Genomic DNA, 27,519 nt, shown 5'->3' with positions numbered 1-27,519 from the left:
CCTTTCCAAAGAAATATTCAGGTATTTGTCTTCAATCTCATTAATTCTGTCTTCCATTGCATCAATTCTTCTCCTTTGCCCTTCCAATGTGTTATCTATTTCTGACTATTAATCTTCTGTGTTTCTGTCTGTATATTTAAAAACATTTCTAATTTTTCATTTATTTTGTCATTTTGTTCTTGTATTTTCTTCCAAAATTCTCCTGAGGTTTTTTCCTATGTTTACTTTGGTTTGTCTCTCAATCCTTTGAAGATACCTAAAGATAATTCTTTTGAATTCCTTATCAGAGAGTTCTAATGCTGCTGCTTCCTCAGGGATGTGTTCTGGGTCTGTATCCTGCTCCTTTGTTTCTACCACTTTATCTTGCTTCTTTGTGTGGACTATGATGGTCTCTTGTCTCCGAGTCATCGTGGTGTTGTATTTACATCTCTGTTAACTGTTTGTGAAGAGCAGCCAAGGGTGATTCAGGCTCTTCTTGGTGGTATTTTATCTTTGGCCTGTTGGTGGAGAAGGAGTTGGTAGCTCTTGCTCAGTAAGTGACGTTGCAGAAGGTATGATTGTACTTGTATCTTATGTGGACTGTTGCTGTCTCCCACTCAGATAAAAATTACAATTGAATAAGCATAAAAAAACTAAAAGCACATGGACAAGAAATACCATTTAATCACACAGGAACAGTAACCAAAAAAAGAAAAAAGGAAAAGAAAAAGAAGAAAAAACAAGAACACCTGCAATATCTGGGGATCGGGCACTAAGAGAATAAAAGTAGAGAAGGAGAATAATGAAGAAAAAAATGGGACAAATGGAAAAAGAAAAACAAGGCATGGGGTTGACCATGAGAAAAAAAGGGAGGGGGAGAGATTTAAATTAAAAACAAAATTTTTATCGAGGAACAGGGAAAAGAATAAAAAAGCTGTCAACTAGGACTTGTGAGGAGAAGAATAAAGAACAATAGTAAAAAGGACAAAAGTATTATTAATAATAGTTGTTTTAAAACAGACAATACAATCAAACTAAACACCAGAAAAAAGAAAGAGAAAAAGAAAATAATCAGTGGAGGACAGGGCAGGGCACCCAGGCTCCATCTGAGCACACAGACTGGGATGGAGTTCTTACGGGCCCAGAAGGTGGGTGGCAGTGGGGGATGGCTGCACCTCTGTTCACCAAGCGGGTGTGGGGTATAAGAGTAAGAAGATGAATGTCGCACCTTTTCAGTCTTGCAGGTCTGGAGTGTCCTTGGGGTTACTGGCAAGCAGAACCTGTTCTTAATCCCCTGGAATCTGGTAGAATGCTGTCTCTTTAAATATCCGAAATGTTCAAGCCTCTTGTAAACATTCAAAATGCTGGTGCCCTCTGGACCAGCAAAAGTCCACAGCTTGGCCCATCTTCCTCTTCACCACTGCTTCCCCTTTTGTTCCCCAGCCACCAGAGCAGTCCTCCGTGCAGTCTCTGGCTAGCAGAGCTGATTTTTAGGTTAATTCCTATGTCCTACCACCACTCGGGAATCTCCAACCTGCCTGTGCCATCAGGATCGCTCAGGATCACTGCCAGGCTGCAGCTCCGTAAGTCTCCTTTTCTGGTATTTTCATGCAAATTATTCTGCTAGTTGGGGTTGAGTCCACTTCTATATCCTTCCCTTCAAGGCTCAGGGGTCCAGGATTATCTTTTGTGTCTGTGTTAATTGGTCCCCTTTTCCTTGTTGAAGAGGGTCTGTGCAGTCTTTCTGCCTATTCCGCCATCTAGAATTTGACATTTTCAGTCACTGAGAAGGTTATGATTTCAGATCAACAATCATATACAATTACTGTGTCTGACGACAGGAGTTTCTCTCTCTCTCTCTTTTAAATGGTGATTTGGGTGAAAGTTTACAGAGAAAATTCATTTCCCATGCAACAGTTCACACACATTTTGTTCCATGACATTGATTACAATCCCCACAATCCTACTTCCTCCCTGTAGTTACCTTTTCCCTGTGTCCTGTCCTATGCATTCCTGTACTCTGAGCTAGCTCCCGTGCAAATGCTGCCTTTCTAATTTCCCATGATTGACTGTTCTAAGGAATATACCAAGTGTAAATGTTTACCTTATAGCCCTATCTATTGTTTGGCTGGAAGCCATGGTAGTGAATTCAATTCCAGTCCTGAAGGGTGACTGGGAGCCATAGCTTTGAGAATTTCACCAGTCTCTGTCAGACAAGCCCAGTGGTCTGTTTTTTTTGTTTTTTTTTTTTGGGGGGGGGGGGAAGGTTTACAGAGCAAATTTACTTTCCATCGTTTTTTCCAAAGTTTACATGTACTTTGTCTCATGACATTGACCACAGTTTACCACAATGCAACAGCTCCCCTCCCACTTCCTCCCCATAGTTACCTCTTCCCTGTGTCCATCCCTCCATGCATTCCTGCCTGCTGAGCTGTCTCCCTGTGCATAAGCAGCCCTTCTTTCTCCCATGATTGTTCTCTCCAAGGAGTGTATCTGCTTGAGGTAAATGTTCAACTCATATGTCTGTCTTTTGTTTAAGCCCAGTCTTTTTGATTTTGAGTTTTTTCCACATTTCTCTTCCATTCTATGCAGGATCTATTTTGATCCCTTTTTTGAGTGTTTGACAGTGGTAGCTGGGCACTGTCTAGTTCTAGTCTCAGGGTCATGTAGGCTGAGGTTAGCATGGTCCACTAGTCCCTTGGACTAATTGTTTCCATGTGTCTTTAATTTTCTTCATTCTTCTTTGCTCCAGATGAGGAGAGACCAATTGCTGCATCTAGATGGCCACTTGCAAGTTTTTAAGACCCCAATTGCTTCACCGAAGTAAGATGTAGATCAGTGTTTCTGTGTAGTATGTTATGCCAATTGAGCTTGATGTTCCCTGTGACCATGGTCTCAATCCCATGGGCCCAGAGAATCATTCTGACAGGGTGTTTGGCTGTGGCTAAGAAGTTATTGTAACTTTGCCCCATTAGCTCTATTATATATATGGACATTCTTTTTTTTTAAATATATAATTTATTTTGCTGTTCAGAATATACACAGCAAAACATGCACCGGTTCAGCAGTTGCAACACGCACAATTCAGTGACACTGATTTCGTTCTTTGAGTTGTGCAACCACTCTCATCCTCCTCTTCTGAATTGTTCCTCCCCTATTAACATAAACTCACTGAACCATAAGGTTCCTATTTAATCTTTCAAGCTGCTATTGTCAGTTTGATCCCATATAGACAATTCTTAAGAACAGCATGATGTTTAAGGCAGACTTTTTTTTACTAGTTAAGCTAAACTATTATTTGGTTTTAAGAAGACTTCAGGGGATCATTTTGGTTTAAGGTTTAAAAATTACTTCAGGGCCATAGTTTTAGGTGTTGCATCCAGCTTCTATGACTCCAGAAGATCTTGATTCCATGAGAATGACTATGACTTGGATAGAATGGAGGAAAAACATGGAACAAAATCCAAAAACACAATAATGACCAGAATTACTGGTCAGATGGAATCTAGTGGGACCCCCAATACTATGGCCCTGGGATATACTTCAGGCCTGGACGTTGACATTCTGTTCTGTATTTTCCCCCTTTTGATCAGGATTCATCTGTGGAATCTTTGGTCAAAATGTTCGTCATAGACCTTTTTTTTTTTTTAATTGTGCTTTAGGTTCAAGCTTACAGAGCAGAGTTTGTTTTGCACTCAATGTTTCGTGTACATTTGGTTTCACTCCCCAATTACATCCCCAACCCTAATCCAGTCTCCTTCCCTCCCTGCCCAGTAACCTCCCCCCCACCCCATGCCCCTCATAGTTATGCACTCCTGTGTGTCCTGCATTTCCTCTGTGGGAATGTTGCCCCTCTGGTGCCCTGTGGTTGATTGCTCCAAGGGATGCATCTCCATAGAGTGTGTGGGTGCCTCACCCTGGGTTGAGTGGTCTGTGTGTACATCTACTTTACTACTGGGCTGAGAGCCAGCCCCTGGGAGTGAGTTTTATTCCAGGCCTGAAGTGCATCCCAGGGCCATAGTATTGGGGGTCCCATCAGACTCCATCTGAGCAGTAATTCTTGTCATTATTGTGTTTTTGGATTTTGTTCCAGGTTTTTCCTCTCACTCTATCCAAGTCATAGACATTCTCCTAACACTTTAAAGTACATATGTAGAAATTCATCTGCCAAACTTATACATGGTCATGAATGTATTCCCCTTTGCCTAGACATACCTGATCATTCAGCCTGTCTACCTATGTATCCAGTCGTAGATTAATGTTTGTTATTACCAATAATGCAGAATTGTGTATGTGAAAGTCTTTATCTTTGTTATCTGTACCCTATAAAGAAAAACTTTGCTACTTTTAAAGAAAAACTTTGCTACTTTGGCTTTTTTGTTATTTTGACTATATTGGAGATTTCCACTTCATCATTGAGAGATGGTGATAACAACCAGTTCTAGATTTTCTAGAATGTAGTGTTTAACTGTGGTAATTTCCGATTTCCAGGTGCCCTGCAGAACTTACTTCTGTACTTATTTTAGTGGGGCACATTCTGCTGAAATTTAATTTTTATTACCCTATGTTTATTATGTTAGCAGGCAGAGGTCCTATTTGTAATAATAAAAACAATAGCAATTAGCCATGAGAGCTTACTCAGTGTCCAGCCTAGGTTTTATGTTTTTAGTAATATTTTATTGAGTTTTTGGTGAGAGTTTACACTGCAAGTTAGCTTTCCACTTGGCAATCTCCATACAAATTGGTCAATTACGTCATTAGTTACATTCATCACAGTGTGTCAACATTCTCTAATTGTGTTTTGTTTGTTCCCTTTACAATACTCCAGTTTCCCTGATCCTTTATCTCCTCATCTTTGCTTCAGTTGACCTTTTGTTCAATTAATTAGGGCACTGATCTTATGGGTAATATCCTTTATTTTGTGTGCCACTCTATTTTGCTAAAGGATGATTTCAGGGAATAGGGTTGGTTCTAGGCTTAAAGAGTCTTGGGGAGTCCTCTGCCCACTGTTCTTTACTGCTCCAGTGTGTCTGGCTTTTTTTTTTTTTTTTAAGAATTTGAGTTCTGGTCCATATTTCTCTTCCATTCTATCCAGGACCATCTATTGGGTGTCAGGTTTAGTTTAACCCTTTATATGTATAACTTCTTCTCTTCTCATGTTAACCCTGTGGTAAGTACCATTTTCATCCCCCATTTTACAGATGAGGAAATAAGGCATGGGCAGGTTAAGTAACTTGCCCAAATTCACACAGTAAGTGTTTTGGTTCTCTTGTGCCACTTTGATAGGCATACCACAAATTTAGATGGCTTGATAAAACAGGAGTTTATTTTCTTACAATTTAGGAGGCTAGAAGTCCCAGGTCAAAGTGCCACCTCTTGGGGCTAGGTGAAAGCTCCTTAACCTTGGGTTTCAGCTCTGTCTCTTGCTCCCAGCCCACTGAAGCTGGAGGCTTCTTTTAACTCAGACAGCTGTTGGCTACTGAGGCTGACAAACCCCAGGTCGACAAATAAAATGGCACAGTCCCCAAATTATCAAACAACATGGCAGGCCACTGGTTCAAGTCCAGGTATAGTCCTAAGATCAGTAGACAACATGGCAAACTGCTGAATGAAGTCTTGGCTCATGCAGGGTCCAAGCGTGCCAAAAAGCTCCAGAGACCTTTCCCAAGGCTTCTTGTATACTGGAAGCAGACCACATCCCTAAGGCAGCTACTCAGCTGCTCACTGCAGATTCCACCATGGAGTTGACTACCGGTCTCATCATGAGGAATAACTACATCCAGCTGCCCAGCCACTCAAAACCAGGCCCAGCCAAGTTGACACACAACTTAACTACCACATTAAGTTAGTAAGGAGTTGGGGTTTGAACCCAGGCAGTCTGACCCCAGAGCCTACACTCTTTACTACTCCTTTGTGATGCAAAGTGAAGAATAATACAGGATTATTTCTCTCATATATGCATAACTTTACTGATCTCTTTAAATCATATATTTTTTAAATAAAAGTAAATCTTTTGGGAAAGTATTTTTCAATTACTCTTTCTTCTACCTGAGCAAAAATATAAACTTAGTAAAATTGTCCTTTGATAGATTCATAAGAAATAAACTAGTTTCTTATAAGTAAACATTTAAATTAACTATGACACTTGATTTTTGATTTGCAATGCAGGTAAATTTCCATGTCCTCCTTCAAGATTAAGCAAATATTTACAAAGGCATACTCTGTAAGGCCTAACACTATTTATTTTGGAGGAAGCAGCCTGTAACAGGAGACCATAAAATGCTTTTTTGGGTGTTTCTACTGGGTAATTTGCTCAGCGGTAAAAATGAGCTTGGAATGGAGTTTACCTGAAGGGCAGTGGCAGCCCAAGTATTCCTACAGAATATTCTAAAATGGTATTAATTTAATTCAACAAACGCAATCCCTCGTGATGTGTGATGTACCCTGTGGAAGATAAAAATCCACATAGTTAAGGCTTGCTACTTGCCGGGTGCTTTTCTGAGGACTTGATGGTATTATTTCAACCCTCACTGTCACCCTGGGAAGTGAATCTGGAATTATCACCATCCCTTTTTCACAAATGAGGAAACTGAGATAGAGAGAGTGTAAGTAACTGACCATGTTCATACAGCTGGCATAGAGGCAGTTAAGCTTCAAATTCATGGTTCATCTCCAGTGAATCACTCTTTTTAATTTTTTTTTAAATTAAGGAACTGAGGTATAATTTGCATCCAGTGAAATACAAGATCTTAAGTGTACAATTTGGTAAATGTTGATAAATACATACCACCATTTAACTTATACCCTCATCAAGATATAGAATATTTCCCTTACCCCAGAAAGTGTTCTTTGTCAGTCAACTCTTCTCATTGCCCACCACTCCAAAAAAAAAAAAAGAACCCACTGCTGTTGAGTCGGATCTGACTCATAGCAACCCCTCCTTGGGTTTTCAAGGAAGTATCACTACGGAAGTAGGTTGCCCAATCTGCCTTCTGAAGAGTTGCTGGTGGGTTGAACTGCCAGCCTTCTGGTTAGCAGTCAAATGACTTAGGCACTATGCCACCAGAGCTCCTGTCTTCTCACCCCAGGCAACTGCTTTTTTTTTTTCTTTAACCAAAGATTAGGTTTGTGTGGTGTAGGATTTCACATAAATGGAATCATACATGATGTGCTCTTGTGCTTACCTTCTTTCATTTAGCGTCATGACTTTGACATTTATCCATGTTGTTGCATGTATTGGTAGTTCCTTATCCCTGAGTAGTATTCACTTGTACAAATGTACCAATTGTTTATCCTTTTTCCTATTGATTGACACGTGGACTGCTTCTAGATTTTATCTATTATTAATTAAGCTGCTATTAACATTCTTCTACAAACATTCTTCTACATTCTTTTTGTGGCATATGTTTTCATTTCTCTTACATAAATTCCTAAGATTGGAATTGCTAGATTACAGAGTGGCTGAACTTTTTAAGAAAGTTCCAGTTTTCCAAAGAGATTGTACCATTTTACACTTCCACTAGCACTGTACAACAGTCTATTTGCTCCATATCTTTGCCAATACTTGATGTTATCAGTCTTTTTTATGTTAGCCAATCTGGGGTGGTGGGAGTCAGAGATCACACTGTGATTTGAATTTACATTTCCCTGATGACTAATGGTATTGACAATGTTTTCATGTGTTTATTGGCCATTCATATAATGGTTTATGAAGTATCTGCTTATCTTTTGCCAATTTTTCAGAGTTGTCTATTTATTATTGAATCTGTCTTTTGTTTGTTATATACATTTTAAATATTTTCTCCAAGTCTGTAGCTTGTCTATTCGTCTTCTTAATGGTGTCTTTGTAAGAGAGCTTTTTATTTTAAAGACATCTGATGTATCAATCTTTTCTTTTACATTACATATGGTGCTGTGCTCATCTAAGAAATGTTTGCCTATTTTAAGGCCACAGAAACCTTCTACATTCTTTATAGTTTTAGCACTTATATTTAATTTTTAGGTTTATGCTAATAGCTATAATAATATATATATATTTTTTTATTCTAGTGTGATGTAGGAGTTGAGGTTTATTTGTTTTCTAAACAGATACCCAGTGGTTCCAACATCGTTTGTTGAAAAGACTTTCATTGCATTCAATTGCCTTGACACTTCACCCTTAAACGTTATACATCACTGCTATATAAAGCTGAATAAGGCATAACCTTTGCCTTCAAGAATTTAGAGTCTGGCAGAATAATTTTCATACAGGAATTTATTGCATACTTTTCACAAAAAATAACACATTTAATCCAATTACTGTGATGCATGAAAAGCATTACCTCTTGTAGAAAAGGATGTCATAGTTCATCTGACCCATCCAAGAATAGTTATATAACATAAATTAGTTAATGCAAATTACTGTGATTGTGGGCAATTTGTTGTGTAAGGAATGTAGTACAAGTAACAGTTTAACTTCAGAGTTCATGTACCTTTGTCCCCAAATGGAGAACATTTGATTAATGTATTTTTCCCTCAGATCACTATTCTTATTCAGATTTTTAAAATTATACATTTGGCCTTAGCTGTTTCAAAAACTGGAATAAATAAACATTTTATTTTTAAAAGAAATTTAAAAATATTTCTTCCTGGTTTATATAAGTTTTTGATATGACCAGTTTAATTATTTTTAAAAAAGCGTTTTGTTTTACCTTTAACACATTTCCCCAAAATTTTAAATGTTAATGAATGCATAATCAATCCATAGTATAGCTCTTAGATCTTTCCCTCTATAGACCTTTATGCTTTATATATTGCTGCTTTGTCATTTTTTATTTGCGGTTGCATCCCATGACTCTAAATGTTTTTAGATGATGAAGAGATGAGCTATGATAAAAAGAGTATTAGACCAGGAGGCTAAAAGATCTGGGGACTTAGGGCTTTAAGCTTCTTAGAAAGTCAAAGCAGGGATCTCTTAGTGTTTTCTTTCTTCTAGTGTGAAATTAGAAGAATAATAACAACTAGCTTCATGCTTGGTAGTAAACCAGTAACATGGTACTTCGTAATGAAAGCTTTAAGATCAGAATTCTAAGGATCAAGTCCAGGTTGTATACAATTGGTCAGATTCCTTAATCTCCCTGAGTCTTGATTTCCTCATCTTTAAAATGGAGATGATAATATCACCATGTTGTGCTATTGTGAGGATTGAGGTAGGCACTTTTTACCATGGTTAACTCCTGGGGAGACAATTTTCCAAGTGTCTGGTATTTCTGAATGTCTTGTGAGCAGAAAGAAGCACTGACTGCCTTTTATCCTGAACTGTCTTTTCAAGGATGTTTGTGTAGAAAATAGCTTTGGAAGATGGAGATATGTTTTCCACTGGAGCAAAGAGTAGGCATGCTTACTATCCAATATACTATCTCCATTCAGAGGTGTGAGTAATAAACTATCTTCCATCTCTGACCATGAGTCTTGTATCTTCTACCAGCATCCATAAAACAGTGGTAAGCTAACTTGCCCAGGACTGCATGGTTTCCTGGGACATGGCTCTCTCAGTACTAAAAGTGAGAAAGTCCTGGGCAAACCAGGATGAGTTGGTCACTCGAGAGTAAGGTAAAATCTAAGACTCTTTATAGTTCTTGATGAATGTAGTATTTGCCACATAGGAAACAATCAATAACTGTTAACTTTTGTTATTATTATATAAAGAAAACATCTGGCATAACAAGTCACAGTGTTTTGAAAGTATTAAGCATTCTATAAATATTATTATATGACAGAATGAATTCAATTTTTGCAGATTTACAAATTAAGGTCAAATAATGAAATACCTATGATTAGCAAAGAATTATATATATAAAACCAAACCAAACCAAACCAAACCAAACCAAACTCAGTGCCATCAAGTCAATTCTGACTCATAGCGACCCCTCCGGGTTTCTGAGGTGATACCACTACGGAAGTGGATTGCCCAATCTTTCTTCCAAGGAGTGGCTGGTGGGTTTGAACCGCCAGCCTTCTGGTTAGCAGTCAAATACTTTAGGCACTCTGCCACCAGAGCTCCTTGAATTACATAGAACATTTATAAAAATTTATAGATGTAAAATACAAAGTCTTTTATTTGGATAGAAAGATTATAATTAATTTTTCTAGTATAATTATGTTTCTGACTTCCTACTGTATAAAGGGGAGCTCTGGTAGTGTTGTGCCTATGACTGCTAACCAGAAGGCTGGTGGTTCAAACCCATCAGCCACTCCTTGGAAGATGGGGCAATCTACTTCCATAATGGTACTGCCTCGGAAACCCAAGGAGGGGTCGCTATGAGTCGGGTCCGACTTGACAACAACAACAACAACTATATAAAGATGGTTATGTACATATTCTTTTCTGAATCTTTTGACTGCTTTTTATCAAACATAAAATATTCCTTTTTATTCTCTTCAGCACTGAGTAGTATTCACTTACACCAATTGTTTATTCTTTTTCCTGTTGATAGACACATGGGCTGTTTCTAGTGGTTGAATGTACAGGATATGTTTTGTTCCATGCAAAATTTGCTGCTTACTCAGAGATAGAAACTTTCACTATATTATGAAGTAGTTTTAAGTACCATATTTAACAAAAGATGGTTAAAATGTATAGATATTTTACCATGAGCAAAGAAGGCATAGTTCTAGGTAATGTACATGAAGTATATATAACCTTATAAAATAACCACTTACTTTATCTATTCTGGCGCTCTGGTGGTATAGTGGTTAAGACATTTGGCTTTTAACCAAAAGATTGGTGGTTTGAACCCACTGGCTACTCTGTGGAAGGAAGATGCGGCAGTCACCTTCTGTAAAGTGACTTATTGGGCCTTAGAAACCCAATAGGAGTAGCTGTGAGTTGGATTTGACTCGATGGCAGTGAGTTTTGTTTTGTTTTTTTATATTAATTCTATAGATGAAGCTGAGAGAGACTGTTAGTTACCTGCCCATTGTGGTGAAGCTTGGTAGAACTGAGATTTCAACCCAGACATTAGGTTCTAGAGCCCACACTTAGTCACTGTAATATAAAAACATAAGCTAGTAAATCTGCTTGTGATAAAATTAGGAAAAGTAGAAACACTTAAGAGAATAGAATTCAAATTAATATTAATTAGAGAACTAGTCATAGATGCACAGAACTAGATGTAAGAGGAAAAAGTTCAAGGTAATTCACCCATGGAAGAAAAGCAAATTCCTAAAATAGAAGATAAAAACAGTACACTTTTTACCAATACTGCCAGAAAAATATGAGCCAGTCAAGAAGTGCTATTATAATAAAAATAGGAATAAATAAAAATTTAGAATTTAGGAATGAACAGTTGAGACTTCGAACCAAATTTAGAAGTTTTAGAATTGCAGTCCTGTCTTTTTTTGGAGAGGGTTTCTCATGAATCCATTTATAATTCATTCCATTAATAAATCCCACACCCATAAATTTCTTTGAGATAAATCCTTTCCTATTTGGGTTTCATATGAGGTGTCTTTGGGGCATCTTTTTGAGATCTTAGTGAAGAATGTAATAGTCCCACTATAGATGCCCTTTCGTAATTTGAGAGTTTTACAGAGACTGGGAATGAGAAACTATGAGTTTTATTATTGAACCCAGAAATGTTTGCCTCCTTTGAGCTCTGGTGGCGTAGTGCCTACGGTATTTGACTGCTAACCAGGAGGCTGACAGTTCAAACCCACCAGCCACTCCTCGGAAGTTGTGTAATCTACTTCTGTAGTGATACTGCCTCAGTAACCTAAGGAGGGGTTGCTATGAGTCGGATCTGACTCGCCAGCAGTGAGTTTGGTTTTGGTTTTTATATTTGACACTACTTCCTTTAGCTGTTGTCTTTCCTTTATATTTTATGATTAGCAATTGAGGAAAGTGGGCAGTGGTGGTTCAGTGGTAGGGCTCTCATCTCCAGTGTGGGAATTTCAGATAAAATTCCTGGCCAGCACACCTCATGCACAGCGCCAGCCACTTGTCAGTGGAGGTTTACATGTTGCTACAATGCTCAATAGTTATCAGTGGAGCTTCCAGCTCAGGCAGAGTAGGAACAAAGGCCTAGAGATCTACATCTGGAAGTCAGCTAATGAAAATCCTATCATCACAATGGCCCAATCTGCATCCCATCATGGGGATGGTGCAGGATCATGCAGCATTTCATTCTATTGTTCCTGGAGTCACCATGAGTCAAGGGCTGACTTAACAGCAGCTAACAACAACAACATAAGTAGCTAGAGATACAGGGAAGCAGTTCCAACACTGTGTGGAAATATCCTTAGCTAGATCATTCATTTCATTGAGGCTTTTTTCTATTCCATGTTATTACAGGTGACAATTTGGATAAACTTTTTGCTATTTTATAACAGTGATTCTCTTTCCTCTAGTTTCCAGTAGCATTTTCCTTTAAGCTCTCACTGATAGCTTCCTTGAGGCCTAAAAGACTACTACTAACAATCTTGAAAGCTGAGGCAGATCCAAAAGCGCTTCAAGTCTTCTTCACGTTTAGTAAACAAGGTTGTGTCATCTGTATATCACAGATTGTTAATGAGTCTTCTAATCTTGATGCATTCTTCTTCATATGGTCCATCTTCCTGGATTATTTGCACAGTGTACAGATTGAATAAATATGGTGAAAAGATACAACCCTGATGCATACCTTTCCTGATTTTAAACCATGCAGTATCCCCTTGTACTGGTCAAATGACTGCCTCTTGGTCTATGTACAGGTTCCTCATGAGCACAATTAAGTGTTCTGGAATTCCCATTCTTTGGGATGTCATCCATAATTTGTTACGATCCACCCAATAAAATGCTTTTGCATAGTCAATAAAAACAGGTAAACATAGCCTTGTCTAAAGTAAATGCTTAATAAATGTTACTTGTTATCATTAATGATCTAAACAAGCAGATAGGATACATTTGTTCAGATTGCTGAGTTGCAGGGTAAAACTGACATAGAAGTGACTCCATCTCATCTCTCCAAACAACCAAAAGGCAAACCTCATAGTGACCATATAAGACAGAGTAGAACTACCCCATAGGGTTTCCAAAGTGGTACCTCTTTACGTAAGCAGACTGCCTCATCTTTCTCCTGAAGAGCGTCTGGTAGATTTGAAGAACTGACATTTTGGTTAGCCACCCAATACTTTAACTACATCACCAGAGCTCCTTCATCTCTGAAAGCACTTCTTATTTTAGGGAGACAGTATAGACCCCTGTCCCTGAGAGACTGTGATGTAAACTGACATCCTTAGAATAACTTCTATCAACTTTTTTTTCTCCCTCTGTTTTAGGCTTACAGGATAACCCTTGGTTCTGTGACTGCCACATTTCCAAAATAATTGAGTTGTCAAAAGTTACTGACCCTACTATAGTGCTTCTTGATCCACTGATGGTTTGTAGTGAACCTGAGAGCTTCACAGGGATTTTGTTCCAACGGGCTGAGTTGGAGCAGTGTCTGAAGCCATCTGTGATGACCTCAGCCACCAAAATCACATCTGCTCTGGGTAGCAATGTCCTACTGAGGTGTGATGCCACTGGCTACCCCACCCCACAGCTCACATGGACCAGATCCGACAACTTGCCAGTTAATTATGCAGGTATTTCCTTCATTCATTTTGTTGCTATGTAACAAGAAGCTTACAAAAGTCTCAACCTAATCTCATACTTTTGTGTCATTTGAATTCTAATAAAATAGGCCAATATCGTTGGACACAGAATTTTGAAAGATACATTTTATTGGTTAATATCCCTTCATAACTACATAGTTAAAATTAGGCAATTAGATTCTTTTCTTAGACAGAAAGCAACACAATCCCAGGATAAGTGATTACAGACAAGGATTTTGTCTTGCTCCATCATCTTGAATATGTCTGACTTCAAAATATATAACCATTACAATTTTTTTAAATGCCATTTTTCTACAAATTTCTCACTTTTGGATAATAGTTTAAATAATGAATTATATGAAAACCCTCTTATTGTGAAACAAAAAAGTGTAATTTTTAGAAATATTGATTACATACACTTTTCAGATCATTCTATGACCAAGTCAAAGATTTCTATTTGAGTGGTCATGATTTCTATTTGGGTGACCTTAAGAGTGATAGATTCTAAGACTACAGTGATATACATTTAAAACTCTTTAACAGAATTAAAATATAGGTTGAAATAATGAAACCTGTTGGAATAAAAAAAAGTAAAGCCTAATATTCTTAAAAAAAACAAATGGCTCACAGTTTAAGGTAACAAGTTAAGTTTTGGTTTGTTGGGATACAATTCAGTGCGTTATAATTCTTTAAAAAGCTCTAGAAATCAAGACAAATTGGAAATATGCTTAGATTTTAGAGTTTATGAAAGTAAAATTACAATTTTAATAAAAATTATATACTATTCATGCAAACAAGAAAATCCATTGCTTACTAATTTATTTAAATGTAAAATGAGAGATTCAGGATACAAATTATGACTGCCCCATGACAGAAAATGGGTCCACTGTGTCTTCTGACTCTATAGATTAGTGACAATTTATTACTATTCATTATTTATTGTTATTATTTATTATAATGAAAAGTACTTTGAGAAATGTTTAGGTCAACCATTGTGATGAGCATTTTATAAACTCACAGTGAGTTAAAATTGTAAGTGTCCTTTGAGATCACTTTGTCTAATCTTTTTATTTTATAAATGAGAAAATAGAGTCTCAAAGAAGCTATTTGACTTGTTTAAAAACACATACCACTTAATGGACAACCATTTACTAAAACCCAAGAGTCCTGATTCCTGTCTCCATATCTTTCTTAAATTCCATTCTTTATACAGGTCTCATGGCACTTGGCATGTCCTACATCTTCATGTGAACAACTTATAGACCCATCCCCATCCACAGACCTGCAGTGTGCTGTTTCCCTCTTGGCTTAATGTGAGAGAGGTGTATGTGGAACAAGATCGTTGCTTGCTTCTCAACTGGCTTGTTTGCTCAAGTTTTTCCTTGTTTTCCTCACATAATACACATTTGTTTTCTTCCAGTAATTCAGGAATCTCCAGAAGAAGGAGTCAGGTGGTCCATAATAAGCTTGACAGGCATTTCTTACAAGGATGCTGGGGATTACAAATGCAGAGCCAAAAATTTGGCTGGGACGTCAGAAGCTGTGGTAACTGTGACAGTGGTTGGTGTGGTCACAACCACAATATCATCAGAAACATCTGAAAGAACTGGAGAAGGTCATGCTGAGCAAGAGGTCAAGTCAGGATCTGGAAAGTCTACATCCACACCTAGTTCATCATCATCTCCCTGGCTTTCTTCCTCCTTTTCTTCCTCCCTTGTTTCTCCTACTTCTCTTTCTACTTCAACTTTGTCTCCTCTCTCCTCTGCTTCCTTCTCCTTATCTCCTTCCATCTCTTCCATTGGTTCTTGGACCACAACTCCAAGCACTAAAACTTCAGCAAGCACCACCCTGGCCAACAGGTGGTCACTCCAGCTCCATCCAAACAGGAAAGGGAATTTAAAGGTGAAGATGGGTAGAAATAAGCTTCCTCCAGATAGTGCAAGCAAGAAAGAAGAGTTGACATTATTGGATCAAGCAACACCTATGGAGACAAATGCCACAATAGAAAACCTCAGGGTAGTCAGTGAGACTGAAGAGAGTGTGACTTTGATGTGGAATACCATCAACACCACACATAACTCTGCAATGACTGTTCTATATTCCAAGTATGGTGAGGAAGACCTGCTCCTGCTAAATGCAGACTCCAGCAAGAACCGAGTCACCATAGAAGGTTTGGAACCTGGCAGGCAGTATGTGGCATGTGTGTGTCCAAAAGGGATGTCTCCCCAGAAAGACCAGTGTATCACCTTCTCTACAGACAGAGTTGAAAAAGAAAGTGATTCTGAAGGGTCTTTCCTTATTATAGTGAGCAGTGTTGCCTGTGCTGTTGTCTTGCCATTGATTTGTTTCCTGTTGTACAAAGTTTTCAAACTTCAGTGTAAGTCAGAATTTTTCTGGGAAGATGACCTGGCCAAAGAGACTTACATCCAATTTGAGACCCTGTCTCCTAGGTCTCAAAGTTTAGGGGAACTCTGGACACGACGGCACAAAGATGACTCAGAAAGACTGCTGCTTTGTTCAAGGTCAAGTGTGGAATCTCAGATGACTTTTAAAAGTGGGGCTCCTAGATCAGAGTATTATTGCTAAGGCTTTGCAGCTCAGGTGAGTGTAAACCACAAATTAAGAGTTTAAAGTATATCAGGTCTTCTGTTTGGACGAAGACTGAAGCTATAAAATGGAAATACAGATGTTCACATCCCTCTGTGAAAATTACAGATAGAATGCTATTAAGTGAATTATTTTCCAAATTCTATCATGAGACTTTTGAACTGAAAAGAAAACCTTGAATTTTGTTGTATGGAAGATATCCATAGAAATATTTTTTAAGGTAGTGCTTAATAAATTAATAATGCATTTTAAGGTAATGTTTTAGTTTCCAAGAATAAATCCAAGTGTAAATAGTTGTAAAAAGTGAAGCCTGCATTTTTAAAAAAGGTAATTTTTTAAGCAGTAAAGAAAGATTAGTATAACCAGATAAGCCTTCATGCTCATTCATGTTCAAGGTACTTTATGCCATTTGCTCTGAATATTTTCTGGCATTAACAAGGGACAAGAGTTGGATTATAAAGTGTTTTGCTTTCACTAAGGTTAAATCCAACCCAATGGAGAAGGAGGGCTCTGTCTCTTGGTGCCATTATACATTGTAGTACGTATTGTATTTGTACAATATGAGTTGTATTCATATTGCATGTTAAAAAAAAAAAAGAAATTCCATTGTCTTCATTGGAAGCATTGTTGTTATTGTTATGTGCCATGGAGTTGGACTCGACTCATATTGAGCCCTCCTAGGGCTTCTGAGGCAGTATCACTATGGAAGTAGATTGCCCCATCTTCCTTCCCAGGAGTGGTTGGTGGGTTTGAACTGCCAGCCTTCTGGTTAGCAGTCAAGTGCCTTAGGCACTATGCTACCAGAGCTCTTCATTAGAAGCATGTTGTTGTTATGTGCCGTGGAGTCGGACCTGACTCATAGCGACCCCTCCTTGGGTTTCCAAGGCGGTATCACTGCAGAAGTAGATTGCCCCATCTTCTACTGGTGGGTTTGAACCGCCAGCCCTCTGGTTAGCAATCCAGTGCCTTAGGCACTACGCTACCAGAGCTCCCATTATAAGCATAGGCATTAGCAAAAACAGTTGAAAGAGATCATGACAAATAGTAAGGCCATTTTTAAAAATTGTAACTGCTGTAATCTAACACATCTGGTTAGTCTTTTTAGGCATATTGTGTGGGTCTTTTTTTATAGTATGTTTATGTAGACAGTCTCTTTAATATTTTGATATTTGTTCTTCGTTCCTCCCTCTCCTCTGACTTCTTCCTTCTCTCCTGTGTCTCTCCCTCCTCGCCATCCCTCCTCCTCTTCCTTCCTCCTTTCTTCCTTTTCTTCTGCTTCGTCAGAAGATACTCTGGAAGCACGACATCACAAGCTAAGCTATTCGTCTTTGCCACATTTATATTTTGATCTTCTGGATAAAGGGAAGGCCTTTGAAAGTCTTTTAAGATCCAAATGATACTTTAGAATTTTGAAAGAGTAGCCTCAATGGATTCATTTGGTCTAACTCTTTTTTCCAGGTTAAAGGCATCAGGGAAATTGAACTGCAGTGGGTCACATGAAGATAGGAAAGGAACTTCGTACTTAAATTTTAGATTTTTGATAAAAATTTTTCATAACTTCCACTAAAGATTATATTCTGTTTATGTTGACAATTTTATAGAATAGATTTCTAAAGCTGTGCCAGAAATCTAGAAATATTCTGAGAAACAAGTTCTAAGAAAATATGTTTTGTTAGAAACAGATTGACTTTAATGTAACACATTCTGAAAATTATAATACAGGCAGCTTGAGGATGAAAAATTGTTCATTCCGAATGGCTCTTAACTAAAAAGAAAAATGATTGCTAGGCCAGCCATACTCTGAGTATTAGAAGAGCAGCATGGGTGAACGGCCGGGTCAGAACTCCCCAGGGTTTCCTTTCCAGCCTATTTTTTCTTGCTGCTTTCATCACTGAGTGCATTTTCTAATGGTTTGTTTTTAATTCAGTAGTCACTGTAATAGGAATTCTGGTGGTTCGGTGCCTAAGGCATTTGATTGCTAACCAGAAGGTTGGCAGTTCAAATCCACCAGCCACTCCTGGGAAGAAAGATTGGGCAATCTACTTCCATAGAGATACTGCCTCGGAAACCCAAGAAGGTGTTGCTATGAGTCGGATCCGACTCAATGGCAGTGTATTGCATTTTATGCATTGTTATAATTTTGTTTTTTAGAAAACCTTTTGCAGTTTTGTTTTTAGTTTCAACTTATATTAGATCAACTTATTTCAAATCAAAAGATTACAAAAACTTATATTCCTTTATTCTGCTACAGAAATCATGCAACTTTAATGCCATGTACTTAACATATGAATAGACTGTCAAAATACTACCATATTAGAAATCATTTGATGGCAGGAGAATGTTACAGACCACCAAGCCAAATGGTGGGTATGAGGGGCACCCAAATTGCACAAAGGCAGATTATTTTTCAAAAAAGGCAATTTGGACCATTCTGGTAAGATTGATACTGACTGTCTTCATAATTAAAATCAAGTGAAGCTTGACTTAAATTTGACTGAGGAGAAGCTAGTTGGTGGTGTGGATGCGATAGGAACCTCAGGAAAGAGTATCCTTGTCTTCTATCAACTTGATCTTGACACATAAAATGTGTTGCAAGTAATTTGTTAATAACAGTGAAAATACATGGGGCACCGTGAATCTGAATTGAGTTGACTGGTTGGTTTTTCACTGGTTTATTGTAAACCTATCTGGCACCAAGCCAGGCACTAGAAATGTAGCAATTAATAAAGATGGATGGAGCTTTTTCTCATGTAGGTGACTAACTAATATAGAAGATAGTAAGACTGCAATGTGTTAATTGCTGAGAAAGAGAGAAGAACGTCTGAGAGCCTGTAATTGGGGGATTTGACCTGGTCAGGTCTGGGAAATTACTTTCCTGAGGAAGTGATGCTTATTTTAAAATCTAAATGATAAACAAGAATTACTCTGGAGCAAAGGGAAGGAAAGCCATTCACACAGATTTAACTAGGAATATATTATAAAGTTATAATCTCAATTCAGTTTAAAAAATGAAAGTGCTGAAACTGTAAATTATCTACTTTCTAAAAATACACACATTTGAGTGTGGTCATGGTTATTCCAAGGATATCATTGCTCCCATGTTCTTACCAGTATGCTTTCTTGAATGGGAGAGAGATCATCATTATAGCAAGCAGCATGACATTGCACTTAATCCACAGCCTGGTATTTATTGTGGTGAAAATATACACACCAAACATTTGCCAGTATAACAACATCTATATTTGCAATTCAATGACATTTATTAGATATTTTACAATGTGCCACCATTATCATGATCCTTTTCCAAAATATTCCACCACAGTTAACATAAAATGCCCCCAAACAAAAACTCCTTCTTTCCCCTTCCTCCCATGCCTGGTAACCATGACTAATGTTTGATTTCTTTGTGCTATTTCATATAAGTTAGATAATACAGTATTTGTCCTTTCAGGACTGACTTATTTTGCTCAGTATAATGTTTTTGAGATTCATCCATGTTGCAGCATGCATCCGAACTTCATTTCTCTTTACAGCTGCATACTATTTCTTGTATGTATATGCCGCCTTTTTTTAAAAATCCATTTATCTGTAGACAGACATTTCAGTTGTTTCCACCTTTTGGCTGTTGTGAAGATGCTGCAGTGAACATTTGTGTACAGGTTTCAAGAGCCAGTTTTGTCAATGCCACCGTAAGCTTTGTGGAGAGGAATCATAACTGCTGTACAGTAAATATATGTGGGAATTAAGAATGATTTCAATGTTATCCTTCCAGGCAAAATGTACTTTAGCTTGGTAAAAGTTGGGGTACGTCAGTGGAAGTACAGCACACATGTGACTATCATTAATGATGTGTTATGACATAAAATCGGTTGAGTTCTCTGAGCTAATGGTTTGTGATGACCAGAAAAGGGAACCCTGAGTACAGTCAGACAAGTGCCCTGGACTTTGGGAAACTATTACAAAAAGTTTAAAAGAAAAAAAAAAAAAGATTTGACTCCTGAACTTGAGTCTCAAAACAAATTATGGCTAACAACAACAAAAAAAAAAGTGAATAATCATAAAATAATTAATATAAAATTAGAAATGACTCAGGTAATGATTAAATGGTTGCCTAATCATCTGAAATTTCAACAGATATTTATAAAAGTTATAAAAGAATGGAGAGTAACCAAAGATGAACCTAGAAATGTAGCAAATCAATGAAAAAAGTATCATAAAGTAGGGCCCCAAATTTTAAAAAATGGTTAACAATTACCAGAAGGAATTGTAAGGCTATGTTTAGCCAAAAAGAACAAGGAAATCATAGGCCTACTGTTTGGAGAAGATAACAGAAACTATAGCAGAGAAGTGGCAGAATCATTCAACTCCTATTTTTTCTTCTCTTTTCCAGATAGGTTTTCAAACTGAATATGGAGAACAAACTGTGAAGAGAGGGAATTGTGGCCAAAGATAGATGAGGAATTAGTATGCCACCTCTGAGATGTTTAAAATGAGACCAGATGTACCAGAATGATAACAGAATTTTCAGCTGTAAACTCAGAGCTGTTGTTTGGTATTGTATTGTATTGTTCAGAGTTGTTGAAAAGCCACAGGGAACAGGAGGGGTGCTACCAGCAATGCCTTTGCTCTATTCTATTCAGCATTGGTATGAATCACTCAGTAAACATAAGACTTTCCAACTCTGCAGAGGGTATGAAGTAGGCAGAGTATTGGATAGCAGTGCTTCTCAAACTTTTCCATTAAATATACCTAATGAGAAGGCAAGGAGCTCTGGTAGCGTAGTGCCTAAGGGACTTGACTGCTAACCAGAAGGCTGTAGGTTCAAACCCACCAGCCAGTCCTCAGAAGGAAGTTTGAGCAATCTACTTCCATAGTGATACTGCTTGGAAACCCAAGGAGGTGTCACTGTGAGTCGGATCTGACTCGACAACACATAACAACAACAACGAGAAGGCGAAGTAAACTTGCATCTGGAGAAACCATGGCTATTGTCCTAAGTGGATATCAGAAGGAGACATTACTGTGAATTATTTTGTCTTAATTAGAAATCATGTAAATTTTACATTCTATGTTATCATTTAAAAATATATAAAATATCTGCTTTCTTTGGGTAAAATTTGTGTTCCTACACTTCTGAATATCCCGTAGCACATATTCCCTAGAGATACTCTGTTTATTGTCACCCAAATCATTTATAAAATCTTGACTAGAATGGGATAAAGGGCAGAAACTTGTGGCTCTGTAATAGAGACTCTTTCATGTTGTATAAAACCATCAATAGGTGTATTGATATGGTAAGTGAAGAAACCAAAGCTTGAAAGTTAAAAGCTAACAGTTAACAGGATTAAATCCATCAGGGTTAGGTGTAATGTTTTACATTTGGATCAAAAAAATCATTTAGCACAAATATGAGGATTTGAAAAATATCTGTGACTTTAATTAATTATAGTCATTCCATGAACCAACAGACTTATCTAATTGCTAAAAATCCTTGCATAATATTTAGTTCTTTAACATAGGTAGTGATTTCGTCAAGGGAAGTAAGAATCCCTCTGTTCTCTGAATTAGTAGATAGTGTCTTTAGGATCAGGTTTCATTTTGGGGGCCAAATTTAAGTAGGGATTGTGATGAACTAAAGAGTATCCCTAGGAAGGCAACTAAGGTCACCAGGAGTCCAGATACTTTATCATGTAACAAAGGCTTAGGGACCTGGGGGATAGAGTATGGGAAACCTGACTAGAATATTTGAGGACCTGTCATGCAGCAAAGGGCACTAAATTTGCCGTAGAAGAATATACCTAGAACCATGTGCTTAGCTTGTTAAAATGGAGACTACTGTGCTCTGCACGTAGAAATTCTGGTTCAGCTTCATGGGGCCTTGGACACTGCATTCTGATAACCCAGGGGACTGATGCAGTGATGTAAAGATTGTCAGAAACATTTCTCTAAGCAAAGGATGTAGAAGCAGTATTAGAATGACAAGGAAGCAGAATTTGGCTCCACATTTTAAAATAATTTTTTTTAAATAACAAGAGTTAGAAAACAATGGAGTAAGTTGTGATAATATTATGGAGGACATTCATGGCTATCTCAGGTGTCAGGGATGATATAGAAGGACCCTCCCTGAGGGACATTGTAGACTAAAAGTCCTTTGGTTGACCATTTGGATTACGCCAGAAAGAAAGGAAAGTTAATAAAAGTGTATTTACTTGTATCAGTGGAAAGAGAAACCTAATATTTGTATTGATAAGTAGCCTCTTTTTTTAAATTTCATAATAAAACTTTTTACACAATATTTGACTCTTTGATTTATTCAATCTGTAGTAAAAATTAACTTTTACCTTCAAAAGGATATTTTTGTATTGTCCTCTTTTTATGTAATTAATGTCAACTAAGTGGTTGAATTGGCCTAGTGCCTAAGGCATTTGACTGCTAACCAGAAAGTTGGTGGTTCAAACCCACCAGTCACACCACAGAAGGAAGATGGGGTGATCGACCTCCTTAAAGATTTACCACCTCAGAAACCCATTAGGGGTCAGTATTAGTTGGAATCGACTAGATCGAAGAGAGTTTGTTTTTTTTTGGCTTAAGTGGTTGAATGAGTCATTGCCCTCTTTCCTCTTTTTGATGTAGGTTATAATATTGACCCATTCCTTAATTATTCAGGAAAAAAAATGTTTATTATTTTGGTACAATTTGCAAGCACATTTATGGTCTTACAGAAAAGCAGCAATTTTCCTGGCATTGCCTTGTATACCATGTATTTAATGTCTTTATTGTTTTGTCTTATTGCCTTTTCCAAGTGTCTAATATTATGACATTAGTAAGGAATTATGCAAAAGCTGGACAATGAGTAAGGAAAACTGAAAAAGAATTGATGTCTTTGAATTATGGTGTTGGCAACGAATATTAAATATACCATGGACTGCCAGAAGAATGAACAAACCTCTGTTGGAAGAAGTACAGTCAGAAAGCTCCTTAGAAGGGAGGATGGTGAGACTTTATCTCACATACTTGGGACATGTTATCAGAGGGACCAGTCCTTGGAGAAGGACATCATGCTTGGTTAAGAAAAGGGTCAATGTAAAAGAGAAGGACCTTCGATTAGATGGATTCCCACAGTAGCTGCAACAATGGGCTCAAACAGCAATGACTGTGAGGATGGCACAGGACCAGGCAGTGTTTTGTTCTGTGCTGTGTTGTACATAGAGTCGATATGGGTTGGTATCTAACAACAGCAGTAAGGCATTGAATTCTTGGAATTAATTGCATAGATCTCCAGTGACACTGATTTATTTATACTCTGTGATCCCTTGGAAGGAAAGGAAGAAGAATGGGAGTACAGAAGAATTTTGAGAGAAAAAATCATTAAAAAAAACCACATAACAGGTCTGGAAGATAATAGCACCAACATGAATCCTAGTATCTCCACCATATACTCTTCAAAAAACAAAGCAAAACTCAGTTTAACAAAAAATGCAAATAAAACCACACATGACCCACATAGTTAACATTAATAGGAGACACAGAATATCATGAACTTGAAATTTTTTTCTTTTATATTTTATTTCTTATTGAGACTGTATACAGCAGAACATATACCAATTCATCAATTTCTACCTTTGCAATTCAGTGACATTGATTACATTCTTCAAATTGTGCAACTTCTCACCCTCCTTTTCTGAGTTGTTTCTGCTCCATTAACATAAACTCACTATCCCATAAGTTCCCTATCTACTCTTTGAGTGACTGTTGTCAATTTGATTTCATATGGTTAGATCTTAAAAGAGCACAGTGGTTCAGGCAGCCATTTTTTTGAAAAAACTAGTTAAACTACTATTCAATTTAAAGGTGACTTCAGGGGATATTTTTGGCTTAAGTTTTACAGATTATTTTAGGGCAATGGTTTCAGGAGTTCATCCAGCCTCCATGGCTCCAGAAAGTCTGGATTTCATTGAGAATTTGAAATTCTATATTTTCTCCTTTTTGACATTAGATTCTTCTATAGAATCTTTGATGAAAGTACTCAGTAATGGTAGCTGATATCATGGCAAAGGAGACAGTTGTCATGGATACAATTAGTCACATATATTTTTTTTTTTCTTCCTCTTATTCCTGACTCTCCTTCCTCTTTCTTCTGGTGAATATAGACCAACTATTGTGCCTTGAATTGCCACTTGCAAGCATTTAAGACCTCAGGAACTACACAATGAATTAGAAGGTAGGACAGAAGCACTAAACACAATACTAGGCCAGTTAACTGAGAGAGTTGTTCACTGAAGCAATTAACCACATACTTTATTTCTTCCTCTTGTTGCTGATTCTCCTTCCTCTGTTGCTCCAGGTGAATAGAGTCCAACTATTGTGCCTTGAATTGCCACTTGCAAGCATTTAAGATCTCAGGAACTACACAATGAACTAGAAGGTAGAAAAAGCGAAAAACCTAACTCACTGCTGTCAAGTTGATTCGACACATAGTGATCCCTCCTTGGGTTTCCGAGGTGGTATTTCTATGGAAGTAGATTGCCAAATCTTCCTTCTGAGGAGTGGCTGGTGGGTTTGAATCACTAGCCAAACAGAAGTGCTAAATACAATACTAGGCCAGTTAACTGGGATGACTGTAAACTTCCAATCCAAGAAACTAAAAACCATGAGGTGTTTGGTTGTACATTGAAGCCTCAGAAGATGCTCTATTTTTTTTAATAAATATATCTATTACACAACTTTTGCCAAAGTGTGTCATGTGTACAACTTATTGACAGCAATTACAATAATTGCCTGAGCAACCCTACTCTTCATTGATACAATTCTTCCATCACCATAAACCAAGCCTCAGTATTCCATAAGCAATCACCCCTTCCTTTTTTTTCCCTTCCCTCCTGCCCCTCATAACTACTAATAACTTTGGTCTCTATACATTTGCATGTTCTTGTCTTTTTATATAAGTTGTGTGTGTGTGTGTCAAGTCAATTTTGACTAATAACAACCCTATGAGACAATGTAGACCTGCACCATAGGGTTTTGAAGTCTGTAATCTTTACAGAAGCAGACTGCCATATCTTTCTCCTGAGTGGCAAGAGGGTTTGAATTACTGACCTTCCAATTAGTACCCAAGTGCTTAACTGCTATATAAGTAGATTACTGACCTTCCAATTAGTACCCAAGTGCTTAACTGCTATATAAGTAGGACTCCTTTTATTCTTTTGTGATTGGCTTATTTCATTCAAGGAGCTCTGGTAGAGTAGTGCCTAAGACACTTGACTGCTACCCAGAAGGCTGGAGGTACAAACCCACCAACAACTCCTTGCAGGAGGACTGGGCAACCTACTTCGGTAGGGATACCGCCTCGGAAATGGAAGGTTAGGTCGCTATGAGTCAGATCTGACTCAACAGCAGTGAGTTTGGTTTTTGGTTTGTTATTTCATTCAACATATTATAAGCTCCATCCATGTTGTAGCATGTATCAAGACCTCATTTCTCTTTCTGGCTGAGTAGTATTCCATTGCATGTGTGTACCACATTTTGTTTATTTATTCATCTGTAGATGGGAATTATTTAGGTTTTTTCTACCTTTTGGCTATTGTGAATAATGCTGCAATGAACATTTATTACATATGTTTGTTCATGTTGCTGCTTGCAAGTCCCTTGGGTGTATTCCTAGAAGTGGAGTTGTTGGGTCATATAGTAGCACTGGTGGTTCAGTGGTTAAGTATTTGGCTGCTAACCAAAAGGTCTATGGTTTGAATCCATCAACTACACTGCAGGAGAAAGATGTGGCAGTCTGCTTCTGCCACTATGAGTTGAAAACGCCTTGACCGCAGTGTGTTTATGGGAAGTTCTACTCTGTCTTTTATGATCGCTGTATGTTCTAATTGACTTGACAGTGGTGGGCTTGGTTTGGTTTGGTTTTTGGTTGTTGTTGTTGTTATGTGTGTTATGAGTCGGGTTGGACCCGACTCATAGCAACCCCTCCTTGGGTTTCCGAGGCAGTATCACTATGGAAGTAGATTGCCCCATCTTCCTTTCGAGGAGTGGCTGGTGGGTTCGAACCACCAGCCTTCTGGTTAGCAATCAAGTGTAGTTTTAGTTTGTTTTAGTAACTGCCACACTGTATTCCACAAAGGACGTGCTGTTTTGCATTTCCACTGGCAATGGACAGAGGTTCTATTTTACCCCACATCCTTGCCAACATTTTTTTTTTTTTTAATTAATCTTAGCTATCCTGTTGTTGTTGTTATGTGCTGTCAAGTCTGCCCCAACTCATAGTGACCTGTCCTTGGGTTTCCAAGGCAGTATCACTACGGAAGTAGGATTGCCCAAAAATGGTATCTCGTTGTGGCTTTTATCTGCATCTCTCAGATGGTTAATGACATTAAGCATCTTTTCATATGTTTGAACAGCCTCTTTGGCGAGATGTCTATCTATTTCCTTTGCCCATTTTTTGATTAGGTTATTTGTCTTTTCGTTGAAGTTTTATATCTTTTTTGGTTATTAGATTCTTATTATATATATTATGCTTGCTAAAGATATTCTCCCAATTTGTAGTTTGTCTTTTCACTTCTTTGATAAAGTCTTTTGATGAACTAAAGTTCTAATTTTCATGAGGTCCCATTTGTTTATTTTGTTTTTTTACTGTTTGAGCTTTTGTACCTATAAATCTCTTATAAGAAAAAGAAACATCTAATTCCAGCAGATGTCCTGCTTGTGAGGCAAGCTTGTGGGTATGGAGAGCTGGAGAGTGAAGGCTGCAGAGACTGCAAGAAAGAGAAGAGGACAGCTGACAGCCTATGGGAAACACAGACAAAATCACACCCAGAAAGCAAAAGCCAAACAAGAAGTGCCAATATCCTTAACACAGGTCTGAGACTTAGTAGTTGGTAGCATGGAATATAGGGAAGGGGCTTGAAAGTGAGTGGGACCAGAGATGAGAGCCTCAGAAAAGCATGGCTTCTAGGGAAGAGATAGGGAAGGTACAGTACCTTCCAATACATGGAAATAAGAAAAGAAAGAAAAAGGGGAGAATGAAAGCAAAAGTACTAACATTGAGCATTTAAACCATTCAGCTGTAGAACAAAGACTAAGACAAGGGCAAATATGTGGGTGGAAGAATAGCATGCCAGCCTTGTATATGTTGACAAGTAGACACGATGTAACTAAAAACAGGAGAAGAGATTAGTGGGAGAGTGGAAAAGATCATTGTCAACTGGGTAAGTAAATTGTGGTACTCAAAGGATACTAAAAAATTATACATCAGATAATAGAATGTTAAGTAAGAAAAAAGAATTAAAGGCACTGTTTAAGACATTACATAAACTAGAAAAA

General features: G+C 37.7%; 1 protein-coding gene across 1 annotated transcript in view; it reads left to right on the top strand.

Annotated features, from left to right (window-relative positions):
• The window catches only part of LRIT3 (leucine rich repeat, Ig-like and transmembrane domains 3), a 27,045-nt gene extending 10,869 nt beyond the window's left edge, over nucleotides 1-16,176 (top strand). The window contains exons 3-4 of the mRNA XM_007940752.1: nucleotides 13,276-13,581; nucleotides 15,011-16,176. Of these exons, the coding sequence (XP_007938943.1) occupies nucleotides 13,276-13,581; nucleotides 15,011-16,176 (1,472 nt within the window). The remainder of the gene's footprint in view (nucleotides 1-13,275; nucleotides 13,582-15,010) is intronic.
• Nucleotides 16,177-27,519: the final 11,343 nt, after the last annotated feature.

The sequence above is a fragment of the Orycteropus afer genome, unplaced genomic scaffold (genome assembly GCF_000298275.1).
Source record: "Orycteropus afer afer isolate SDZICR_OR568_19922 unplaced genomic scaffold, OryAfe1.0 scaffold00071, whole genome shotgun sequence".
Taxonomy (NCBI): domain Eukaryota; kingdom Metazoa; phylum Chordata; class Mammalia; order Tubulidentata; family Orycteropodidae; genus Orycteropus; species Orycteropus afer.
This window is presented reverse-complemented; position numbering and strand designations above follow the sequence as displayed.